Source organism: Schistocerca serialis, chromosome 4 (assembly GCF_023864345.2).
Source record: "Schistocerca serialis cubense isolate TAMUIC-IGC-003099 chromosome 4, iqSchSeri2.2, whole genome shotgun sequence".
Classification (NCBI taxonomy): domain Eukaryota; kingdom Metazoa; phylum Arthropoda; class Insecta; order Orthoptera; family Acrididae; genus Schistocerca; species Schistocerca serialis.
The window spans coordinates 582,002,884-582,015,146 of record NC_064641.1 but is presented as its reverse complement, the minus strand read 5'-3'; the positions used below and the strand labels follow the sequence as shown (position 1 = coordinate 582,015,146).

The 12,263-nt window shown below is 44.2% G+C and overlaps 1 protein-coding gene across 2 annotated transcripts in view; it reads right to left on the bottom strand.

The window, feature by feature from the left end:
* LOC126475322 (solute carrier family 22 member 7-like) overlaps nt 1-7,551 on the bottom strand; it is a 138,365-nt gene extending 130,814 nt beyond the window's left edge. For both annotated transcript variants that reach the window (XM_050103107.1, XM_050103108.1), the window contains exon 1: nt 7,449-7,551. In XM_050103107.1, the coding sequence (XP_049959064.1) occupies nt 7,449-7,460 (12 nt within the window). In that variant the 5' untranslated portion in view covers nt 7,461-7,551. The remainder of the gene's footprint in view (nt 1-7,448) is intronic.
* Nucleotides 7,552-12,263: the final 4,712 nt, after the last annotated feature.

The following is a 12,263-nucleotide window of genomic DNA, read 5'->3' as shown; positions in this document are numbered from 1 at the left end:
GCCTTGAACCGCTCGGTGACACCGGCCGGCTTTGGATAGAACGGATAGCACATTTAACTGCATACACAACTCCAAATCTCGACAGAGAACTAGCTGGCCCGGCATGCGCAACGCATTCACGCCAATGATCAGTTTATGCTCCAACCATTATTAGAACATTTCACTTGCAGGTAACCCTCTAAACATCTACTATACCTGCTGCCACCGAACTTACATCCGAGATAACACTGTGTCAGTCTCATGGCATCCACTTCATATGCGAACAGTTCCTCCACTGTCCCACAAGATCCACTAGCTCTTCCATTGACAGGAGCTAACGAGACCATGAACCGATCCACATGCAGCCCTTTAAAGGCTCTTTGTTCATCCCTGCTGCTCCCTAACGGAGAACCGCGGAAGGTGTTACCGAGAGACGTGCCCTCGGTATCTTTCAATATCCATAGCAGGCTTTCTCAGAAGTCATCTGATGGAACGAAGAAGTATTGGTTTTCTTCTGAGTACATATACCTAAGTGAGAGAACAACCACACACGTACACTCCTGGAAATGGAAAAAAGAACACATTGACACCGGTGTGTCAGACCCACCATACTTGCTCCGGACACTGCGAGAGGGCTGTACAAGCAATGATCACACGCACGGCACAGCGGACACACCAGGAACCGCGGTGTTGGCCGTCGAATGGCGCTAGCTGCGCAGCATTTGTGCACCGCCGCCGTCAGTGTCAGCCAGTTTGCCGTGGCATACGGAGCTCCATCGCAGTCTTTAACACTGGTAGCATGCCGCGACAGCGTGGACGTGAACCGTATGTGCAGTTGACGGACTTTGAGCGAGGGCGTATAGTGGGCATGCGGGAGGCCGGGTGGACGTACCGCCGAATTGCTCAACACGTGGGGCGTGAGGTCTCCACAGTACATCGATGTTGTCGCCAGTGGTCGGCGGAAGGTGCACGTGCCCGTCGACCTGGGACCGGACCGCAGCGACGCACGGATGCACGCCAAGACCGTAGGATCCTACGCAGTGCCGTAGGGGACCGCACCGCCACTTCCCAGCAAATTAGGGACACTGTTGCTCCTGGGGTATCGGCGAGGACCATTCGCAACCGTCTCCATGAAGCTGGGCTACGGTCCCGCACACCGTTAGGCCGTCTTCCGCTCACGCCCCAACATCGTGCAGCCCGCCTCCAGTGGTGTCGCGACAGGCGTGAATGGAGGGACGAATGGAGACGTGTCGTCTTCAGCGATGAGAGTCGCTTCTGCCTTGGTGCCAATGATGGTCGTATGCGTGTTTGGCGCCGTGCAGGTGAGCGCCACACAATCAGGACTGCATACGACCGAGGCACACAGGGCCAACACCCGGCATCATGGTGTGGGGCGCGATCTCCTACACTGGCCGTACACCACTGGTGATCGTCGAGGGGACACTGAATAGTGCACAGCACATCCAAACCGTCATCGAACCCATCGTTCTACCATTCCTAGACCGGCAAGGGAACTTGCTGTTCCAACAGGGCAATGCACGTCCGCAAATATCCCGTGCCACCCAACGTGCTCTAGAAGGTGTAAGTCAACTACCCTGGCCAGCAAGATCTCCGGATCTGTCCCCCATTGAGCATGTTTGGGACTGGATGAAGCGTCGTCTCAAGCAGTCTGCACGTCCAGCACGAACGCTGGTCCAACTGAGGCGCCAGGTGGAAATGGCATGGCAAGCCGTTCCACAGGACTACATCCAGCATCTCTACGATCGTCTCCATGGGAGAATAGCAGCCTGCATTGCTGCTAAAGGTGGATATACACTGTACTAGTGCCGACATTGTGCATGCTCTGTTGCCTGTGTCTATGTGCCTGTGGTTCTGTCAGTGTGATCATGTATCTGACCCCAGGAATGCGTCAATAAAGTTTCCCCTTCCTGGGACAATGAACTCACGGTGTTCTTATTTCAATTTCCAGGAGTGTACATCTGATACTGAACGTAATAGAGACTCCAGACAACTTAGACCAGTGTTCATAATTAACCATGGAGGAATTAAAGAAATTCCACAAAACGAGGCAATGACTGCGTTTACAATTCCATGAGGACATTATCAATATTCGTCTTAAGAACGTGTCAGCCACATGTCCGTAAGAACAGGCACCATGCGGAATCCGTATCTGTGATAAATATTATGTAATTTACGTAATGATAGTTCATAAGACAGAAATTAAGTCTATAATTGTTAATTTAACATTGTATAATAAAAGGTACATAAAATCTCAAATAAATACTGTAATTCTGTTTGGTATGAAAAAGTCATCCTGCGATTTCCTGTAAAGTAGAGCTCTACAACTACATTGTAGGAGTCATGTGTGATTGTGCGTAGGAAATTCTACGTATCATCAATCGCGGGCATCAGGTTTGTGTACAGGGGATAAGATAAAAATATCGAAACACGTAATACACATTAACATGTCTAATAAGGTGGAAGAAAACCATTAGCATTCAAAAGAGCCTCCAGTTATTTCGGAATGAATAAATACACGGTTTTCAAAGGGCCTTCTATCATTCCTCCCGATCATTCAGCTTTTCCTCCAAAGTACACCAGGAAGAGTCAATAACTTTAACATCTGGTGTCTGTGATGGCCGAGAGAGAGACGACAATTCATCCTTGTGCTCACAAAAGCAGTACTAGTCGGTGCGATCTGTGTAAACACGGCCCTTCGTGTCTTGCAGCACAGCAACACCATTAAAGAACAAACATTGTGCCTTGGCCGTGCGGTTCTAAGCGCTTCAGTTTGGAACCGCGTGACCGCTACGGTCGCAGGTTCGAATCCTGCTTCGGGCATGGATGTGTGTGATGTCCTTAGGTTAGTTAGGGTTAAGTAGTTCTAAGTTCTAGGGGACTGATGACCTTAGTAGTTAAGTCCCATAGTGCTCAGAGCCATTTGAACCATTTTGAACCATTGCGCCTTTGAGTCACATAATCCTTTGCAGCAATGTGACCTTGCAGAGTAGCTTTGGGGGACAATTAATGTCACGATATGACTTTCCACCGTTTTTCAATCTCGGGTCGTAAAGTCGGCCAGAAGTTGGAATCAGACTGAAACAAAAGACATAGGTCTAAATGACTTTCTTCCATTGCTCCTTAGTCCCGCTTTTACCGCTTTGGCGCCACGCTTTCCATTTTCGGGCTTTTGCAACACTGATACGTGGTTTTAGAATACCAGCTCGCATACAATTCCCTGCTTATCGAGCTCCCTTCGTCCTCTTTTTGCGCTGACATGGTTCACGAGTACGACATTCAGTTCTCCAGTGACTTTTGCTGCTGTCCTCACGGACCCCTTCAGTGACCGTCCGTGAAGATCACTCAACACACAATTCAATCCGCATTGTGACTTAGCGGATGGTATTTCTCCGCTTTCCCTGTCTGTAATTCTTCGTTACGGTTCATCAACAATTTTCCTACGTTCGAATTGACTTATCTCTGATACAACGCACTCACGACTACGCAGAATACTGTTCCGACCACGAACCACGCTTGCAACGTATTGAGGATTTTGCAGAGGTACCTTTCCTCGCCCCCCCCCCCCCCCCCCATGAACCATGGACCTTGCCGTTGGTGGGGAGGCTTGCGTGCCTCAGCGATACAGATAGCCGTACCGTAGGTGCAACCACAACGGGGAGGGGTATCTGTTGAAAGGTCAGACAAACGTGTGGTTCCTGAAGAGGGGCAGCAGCCTTTTCAGTAGTTGCAAGGGCAACAGTCTGGATGATTAACTGATCTGGCCTTGTAACAATAACCAAAACGGCCTTGCTGTGCTGGTACTGCGAACGGCTGAAAGCAAGGGGAAACTACAGCCGTAATTTTTCCCGAGGGCATGCAGCTTTACTGTATGATTACATGATGATGGCGTCCTCTTGGGTAAAATATTCCGGAGGTAAAATAGTCCCCCATTCGGATCTCCGGGCGGGGACTACTCAAGAGGATGTCGTTATCAGGAGAAAGAAAACTGGCGTTCTACGGATCGGAGCGTGGAATGTCAGATCCCTCAATCGGGCAGGTAGGTTAGAAAATTTAAAAAGGGAAATGGATAGGTTGAAGTTAGATATAGTGGGAATTAGTGAAGTTCGGTGGCAGGAGGAACAAGACTTCTGGTCAGGTGACTACAGGGTTATAAACACAAAATCAAATAGGGGTAATGCAGGAGTAGGTTTAATAATGAATAGGAAAATAGGAATGCGGATAAGCTACTACAAACAGCATAGTGAACGCATTATTGTGGCCAAGATAGATACGAAGCCCACACCTACTACAGTAGTACAAGTTTATATGCCAACTAGCTCTGCAGATGACGAAGAAATTGAAGAAATGTATAATGAAATAAAAGAAATTATTCAGGTTGTGAAGGGAGACGAAAATTTAATAGTCATGGGTGACTGGAATTCGAGTGTAGGAAAAGGGAGAGAAGGAAACATAGTAGGTGAATATGGATTGGGGGACAGAAATGAAAGAGGAAGCCGCCTGGTCGAATTTTGCACAGAGCACAACATAATCATAACTAACACTTGGTTTAAGAATCATGAAAGAAGGTTGTATACATGGAAGAACCCTGGAGATACTAAAAGGTATCAGATAGATTATATAACGGTAAGACAGAGATTTAGGAACCAGGTTTTAAATTGTAAGACATTTCCAGGGGCAGATGTGGACTCTGACCACAATCTATTGGTTATGACCTGTAGATTAAAACTGAAGAAACTGCAAAAAGGTGGGAATTTAAGGAGATGGGACCTGGATAAACTAAAAGAACCAGAGGTTGTACAGAGATTCAGGGAGAGCATAAGGGAGCAATTGACAGGAATGGGGGAAAGAAATACAGTAGAAGAAGAATGGGTAGCTTTGAGGGATGAAGTAGTGAAGGCAGCAGAGGATCAAGTAGGTAAAAAGACGAGGGCTAATAGAAATCCTTGGGTAACAGAAGAAATATTGAATTTAATTGATGAAAGGAGAAAATATAAAAATGCAGTAAGTGAAACAGGCAAAAAGGAATACAAACGTCTCAAAAATGAGATCGACAGGAAGTGCAAAATGGCTAAGCAGGGATGGCTAGAGGACAAATGTAAGGATGTAGAGGCCTATCTCACTAGGGGTAAGATAGATACCGCCTACAGGAAAATTAAAGAGACCTTTGGAGATAAGAGAACGACTTGTATGAATATCAAGAACTCAGATGGAAACCCAGTTCTAAGCAAAGAAGGGAAAGCAGAAAGGTGGAAGGAGTATATAGAGGGTCTATACAAGGGCGATGTACTTGAGGACAATATTATGGAAATGGAAGAGGATGTAGATGAAGATGAAGTGGGAGATATGATACTGCGTGAAGAGTTTGACAGAGCACTGAAAGACCTGAGTCGAAACAAGGCCCCCGGAGTAGACAATATTCCATTGGAACTACTGACGGCTGTGGGAGAGCCAGTCCTGACAAAACTCTACCATCTGGTGAGCAAGATGTATGAAACAGGCGAAATACCCTCAGACTTCAAGAAGAATATAATAATTCCAATCCCAAAGAAAGCAGGTGTTAACAGATGTGAAAATTACCGAACTATCAGCTTAATAAGTCACAGCTGCAAAATACTAACACGAATTCTTTACAGACGAATGGAAAAACTAGTAGAAGCCAACCTCGGGGAAGATCAGTTTGGATTCCGTAGAAACACTGGAACACGTGAGGCAATACTGACCTTACGACTTATCTTAGAAGAAAGATTAAGGAAAGGCAAAGCTACGTTTCTAGCATTTGTAGACTTAGAGAAAGCTCTTGACAATGTTGACTGGAATACTCTCTTTCAAATTCTAAAGGTGGCAGGGGTAAAATACAGGGAGCGAAAGGCTATTTACAATTTGTACAGAAACCAGATGGCAGTTATAAGAGTCGAGGGACATGAAAGGGAAGCAGTGGTTGGGAAGGGAGTAAGACAGGGTTGTAGCCTCTCCCCGATGTTGTTCAATCTGTATATTGAGCAAGCAGTAAAGGAAACAAAAGAAAAATTCGGAGTAGGTATTAAAATTCATGGAGAAGAAATAAAAACTTTGAGGTTCGCCGATGACATTGTAATTCTGTCAGAGACAGCAAAGGACTTGGAAGAGCAGTTGAATGGAATGGACAGTGTCTTGAAAGGAGGATATAAGATGAACATCAACAAAAGCAAAACAAGGATAATGGAATGTAGTCTAATTAAGTCGGGTGATGCTGAGGGAATTAGATTAGGAAATGAGGCACTTAAAGTAGTAAAGGAGTTTTGCTATTTGGGGAGCAAAATAACTGATGATGGTCGAAGTAGAGAGGATATAAAATGTAGGCTGGCAATGTCAAGGAAAGCGTTTCTGAAGAAGAGAAATTTGTTAACATCCATTATAGATTTAAGTGTCAGGAAGTCATTTCTGAAAGTATTCGTATGGAGTGTAGCCATGTACGGAAGTGAAACATCGACGATAAATAGTTTGGACAAGAAGAGAATAGAAGCTTTCGAAATGTGGTGCTACAGAAGAATGCTGAAGATTAGATGGGTAGATCACATAACTAATGAGGAAGTATTGAATAGGATTGGGGAGAAGAGAAGTTTGTGGCACAACTTGACCAGAAGAAGGGATCGGTTGGTAGGACATGTTCTGAGGCATCAAGGGATCACCAATTTAGTATTGGAGGGAAGCGTGGAGGGTAAAAATCGTAGAGGGAGACCAAGAGATGAATACACTAAGCAGATTCAGAAGGATGTAGGTTGCAGTAGGTACTGGGAGATGAAGGAGCTTGCACAGGATAGAGTAGCATGGAGAGCTGCATCAAACCAGTCTCAGGACTGAAGACCACAACAACAACAACACCTTTCCTCGTCAAATAACACAGTGTAACCTGCAGACCTAGACAACATCTGCAGTTGCAGTCAATCGTCCATTTCTCACGGTCTTTCCTTATTTTTTATCCAAACTCTGCAGCTATGCACTGATTACTTCTGGGTAATATTTTGGCATGCGCCATTAACCAGATTATAGCTAAGTTTTTAACTAGATACTTTCTGAGTACAATGGATTACAAGTTCGTAGGCTCCCAGGACCGATGTCATGCTGGATCAAATCATTTCGGGTACTGGACCGCTTCACTGTAAACTACCGAAATAACTAAACTGCCGATGTTTCAACCAACCTACTACGGTCATCTTTAGAGTGAACCGCCCAGAAGACGACCGCGGCAAGTCGGTAGAAACGTCGGCGGTTTAGTTGTTTTAGTACTTTACAATGACGCTGACCAATACGCCAAAGTTTTTTACAAATTTTGCTTCAGTTACTGATTCCACTTTCGGTAACTGTAGATACGGATACACAGAAAACGGTGTAGGAAGAATTACGGTGTGTGCAGGAACCAACGAATGTGCATCTGTTTGAGAATACAAATGAGAAAATGTAACACTCACGTTCTCAGGCATGTTATAGCAGGGCTTTCTCTTCGAACTCTTGTCGCTGTCTGCTCCTCTCCCTTATGGACTGTACTAAAATACCTACGCCTGGTTGTCTCTAGTATTAATGAGCAACTAAATGAACCAATAAGACTGTTGCACATAATCGTCAGTAAAGTGTTTATTATCGCCTTTAGCAAGAATGACGCACGTGACACAACATAGTACACAAAATGAAGTGAGTGATAAATCTTGTTACTTGTAACTGCCAATGTGGGATGTTATGACGTCAAACTACGGCGATAGAAGGATGGGGTGACAGAAAAACAACGCGAAAGTTCATCTTGTAGCTTATCTGCGAGGTCGACAGCTGTCAGACGAGATAAGAACCTCTTTGTGGTAGCTAGCTACGATGCCACAATGTAGGTGCGCTCTTCTAGGTTGGCACTACGACACCGACACCGACGACAGCGCCCTCTAGCCGGCGCCGTGCAGCTCTACGAGGGCCGCTCCAGATTCAGCCCATTTGATTCCGAGTAGACGACTAAGCTACATTGTTTCTATTTCATAGTGGGCGAGCCACTACAGATGTTGCCTTTGTAACTTTATGTACAGCTTTGCACCTACGTGCTCATCTCAGCCAAAGTTAAGTAAAACCACTTTTAATTGCAGTACGAAGTGTTCTACATCACCTGCTCCTCCTAGCTTCCTACATTCGTCCTACCCTTCAGTTTTCAGGAGCAAACCCACGCGCCGCCTTCCAGGCGGGATACAAAACTCTTTTTTCATGATGTGCAATGTGCACAGCTGGCAACAACGTTACAACGGACGTTGTGCTCTGCTCTGCCCATTTCGCTATACGTCAGACTAATTAGATTTGAACGTCAGTGACCGGAGGTCGGTCTTAAATAAATATATGCGTCTCTTAAAAGCACTTGAAGAAGTTGTTTTTGGAGATTTATGACTGCTGTTAAGTATCAAACACACAAAACCTATCAACATTTCCCCCGTTAGCTGAGCGCGTAGCGTTGAATACTCATTCTTGTAAAGTTGCGCCCGCTGTAGCCGCTAGGTCTGAGGCGCGTTGCAACGGTCCGCGCGGCTTCCCCCGTCGGAGGTTCAGAGCCCTCCCCCGGGCATGGGTTTGTGTGTGTTGTTCTTAGCGTAAGTTAGTTTAAGTTAGATTAAGTAGGGCATAAGCTTAGGGACCGATGACCTCAGCTGTTTGATCCCATAAGTCTTTACCACAAATTTCCAAATTTGTAAACTTTCTGGTTCCGATCTTGTAATCACATAATTGTTGTTTAATTCAAATTACAAAATATTCAGAAAATCAGAACGTTAATTAACAAATATTGAATAATAATTCTGTTCTAAAAAATAACATCTTCTTATTTTTAATCACTGCTGGTATGGAAATCAACTAAAATTTGATTCATACATTCGAATTTTATTAGCGTTAATTGAATACATATCACGTTCATCAACAACAGTATTTAGCCTACAAAAATAAAATACTCTTCTATTTGCCATTTGACCTTTTGCATTTGTTGGCTAAATTTTTATTTATTTTGTATACTGGCATTTTCACACAGTTACTGTAGTATTTAAAAATAATGTAACAACTATAACGGCTTCTGACATCAAATGTAACAGTTGTGTTACTAAATGTGACACTTCTGTCACTCAATGTAACTGTGTTTTCTCTTTTGATGCTGTTAATTGTCAGGATGAGCATTCTAAAGCATTCTGTCAGGGTGAAAATATTAAATAAATTAACTTTTCTCTCTTAACAACATGTGGGCAGGGTGGGTTCTTCCTTGGCTCGGGTATGAGGTCGAATGAAACATCATTTTTACATAAGATAACTTTTATTGAAGATTTATACAAATGTATCTTACGGGATGTTCTGGTTCGGAGAGCGGCGGCTGTGTCGTTTGTGAAGTCTTCTGCTGCGCCAGCGGCAGTGGCGGCGGCGGCGTCTGATTACGCGTAGCGGTGTGTATCTCGTGTCGCCGTCTCGCCCAGCTGACGGGAGACGCGCAGCGCGAGGTGGCCGGTTTAACTATTGCGAGCGAAGTCGTGATGATACCTTGGGTGTGGCGTCCCAGTGTTTCTCTTCTCTAAGCGGCCGCGTGTGTTGTGCGTCGACCAGCGGAGCGGCGCGGCGGGGGAAGGCCAGTGTCCCGAACTCGAACCACGGACTCCCGCTTGCCAGTCTTCGGCTGTCAGGTCTTCATCCCAGCTCACAGGTAACTACTGATGTGAGGCCGTCTCCTTCCCGTCCTCACGAGTCACCCGGGTATGTAAAAATCAGACTGCAAATACCTTTTAACTTCTGTCTTCTGGCGCCGCGGCTGCTGCTTGCTATTCCATTACAGCGGCGGACTTGGTGCGTCTGTGCATGAAGCAGTCTCTTCTTGCATGACGGTCTTCAGCACCGAAACTGACTGAAAACTACTGCTGCTCTTCTTTTCTTCCTTCGTCTCTCGTCTTCGTCTCCGTCTGTCTTCATCAGTCTTCATCTGTCTTCATCTGTCTTCCTCTGTCGGGCCCACCGCGTCTCGTGTATTTATTCACTTCAGTTTACTGGAGGTGAACGACTTCACGGCCATTGCCTCTTCTGTCACGTTGAAAAGCTTCTCGAAGAATCTTCTTGACCTCGGTCATTGGCTCTTGGAATGTAGGTGGGGGCCTCTGATCGCATGTGACGACTGAGAAACACGTGAGCCGGTCATTGCCTCTTCCGTCACGTTGAAAAGCTTCTCGAAGAATCTTCTTAACGTCGGTCATTGGCTCTTGGAATGTAGGCGAGGGCCTTTGCTCACATGCGACAACTGAGAAACACGTGAGCCGGTCGGGCGATGCCCTGACGGCTGAATCGACAGCGCCCGCTTATGTGGAACTTGCTGACTTCATATGGTCATTGTCTCTTCTGTTCTGCCCGCTGAATGCCAGTATGTAACTCTCTAAGCTAAACCAAGTTTTCCATTTATATTCTAATTTCTAGTTCACTTTGATTTCACTAATTTATTTACTTAAGTTACACTCAACATTCCTCCACCCTTCGGAGAAATTCGCCCTCGAATTTACCACTCAACATTCCTCCACTCTTCACACGGCAAAAGCACAAACACTGAAAACTCTCGACTTAGAAGATTACACACGCTTCACATTAAGTATGTGGAAAATACTGTGTCACTTTACAAAAGCACTGTACGGTCATGAATCACATAGTTCTTACGTAAATGGTTGTAATAAGTGTGACAAATCTTGATGACAATGAATAAACAAAAAATAGGTTTTGCACTTAGAAAATTACAGAGCAACAGCTGTTTAATCTACCCTATACTAATTTAAGAATATCTACTCTACAGTATTGTTTATTTTAACAAGAGACTGTTTAGTAAAGAATGAAGTTCAAAATTAATACACTAATGCTCAAAAGTAACTACTGAAGTACACCAGTTAAGAGTGTGGTATCCAGTTAACAGGGATTTGATGAAGTGGTATATTATTATTTGTCTTAGTTTTTCGTCTTAAATAAAAGAAAACTGTACAAAGCAGAAACACCAACACAAAGGTTCCAGATATACCCGTTCCTAGCATTATAATTTTAGTTTTGCGTTCACCTTTTAATTTTAAGACATGTTGCATCATAACATTGGCATCAATTTTGCCTTGCTGTGAGTTTATGACTTCAGAAGGGAACTGTCAAGGGAGTCATTGAGATAGGACAGGTTTTGTGTAGGAAATGCTTGCATGGCGTTTTCTGAAAAAAGCAAACATGGTTATAGACCTACGAACCTAGTAAAAACAACAATAAAGAAAAGAGGAAATACATTGTTAACTACAAGATCTACCTGTTTCTACGTTCAACTTTTTTTTCTTAAAAAATAAACCATTATCATTTATTAATTATTTACATATGTATACTACAGTCTACTAAGATTCAACTAGGACATTCGCACCCTTGAACGAAGATTGTATGGTGCCATGTCTGTATGTTGTGCTGGCGTGGCCACTCTTTTTCCTTTACGGGAATTTCCTCCACCCTTCGGAAAAGCAGACACTATTGTTGAAGGAATTACATCTGGAGCGCCCTTAAAAGGTTTTAAACGACTTGCATGGACAATGGTAGTTCGGGTGGGCAGTTGCAATTTAACGTTGACTGGTGACGTGATCTCAATAATTTGGTAAGGACCTCTGTAATTTGTTACAAATTTCTTCGTTTTTCCTTTCGCTATGTAAGGAGTTGAAAGCATAACCCACTGACCGATTTTGTAATTTGGATATTTAGCTTGGGTATTACCTAATCTTTCCTGTCGTTCCAAAGCCTTTGTATTAGATTTTTGAACCTTTTTCCATACATCCTTCATCCTTCGACTGAAATCTCTTACTGTTTCTCCGACTTTTCCGTTTTTCTGCCTGATTACATCAAAAGGGGACGGCATTTTTTTTCCATAGACCACTTCATAAGGTGACATGCCAGTTGCTTCATGCGTTTTGGCGTTGTATACCGACACGATTATTGGTAAATACGTATCCCAATTAAAATGTTGTTCGTTAATATAATAACTAAGCATCTTGCCAATTGTCCGATGAACTCTTTCTGTGCGCCCGTTGCACTGAGGGTGTAACGGAGTTGTGCGTAATTTGCGTATTTTTAATAAGTGGCATAGCTGTTTCATTAATTCAGACATAAAATTAGATCCCTGATCTGTGATAATAGCTTCAGGTACTCGAAATTTAAGTATCCAGTTGTTAACTAAAGCTTGGGCAACTGTATTTGCTTGCTGATCTGGGAGACTCACCATAGCTAGATAGCGTGAA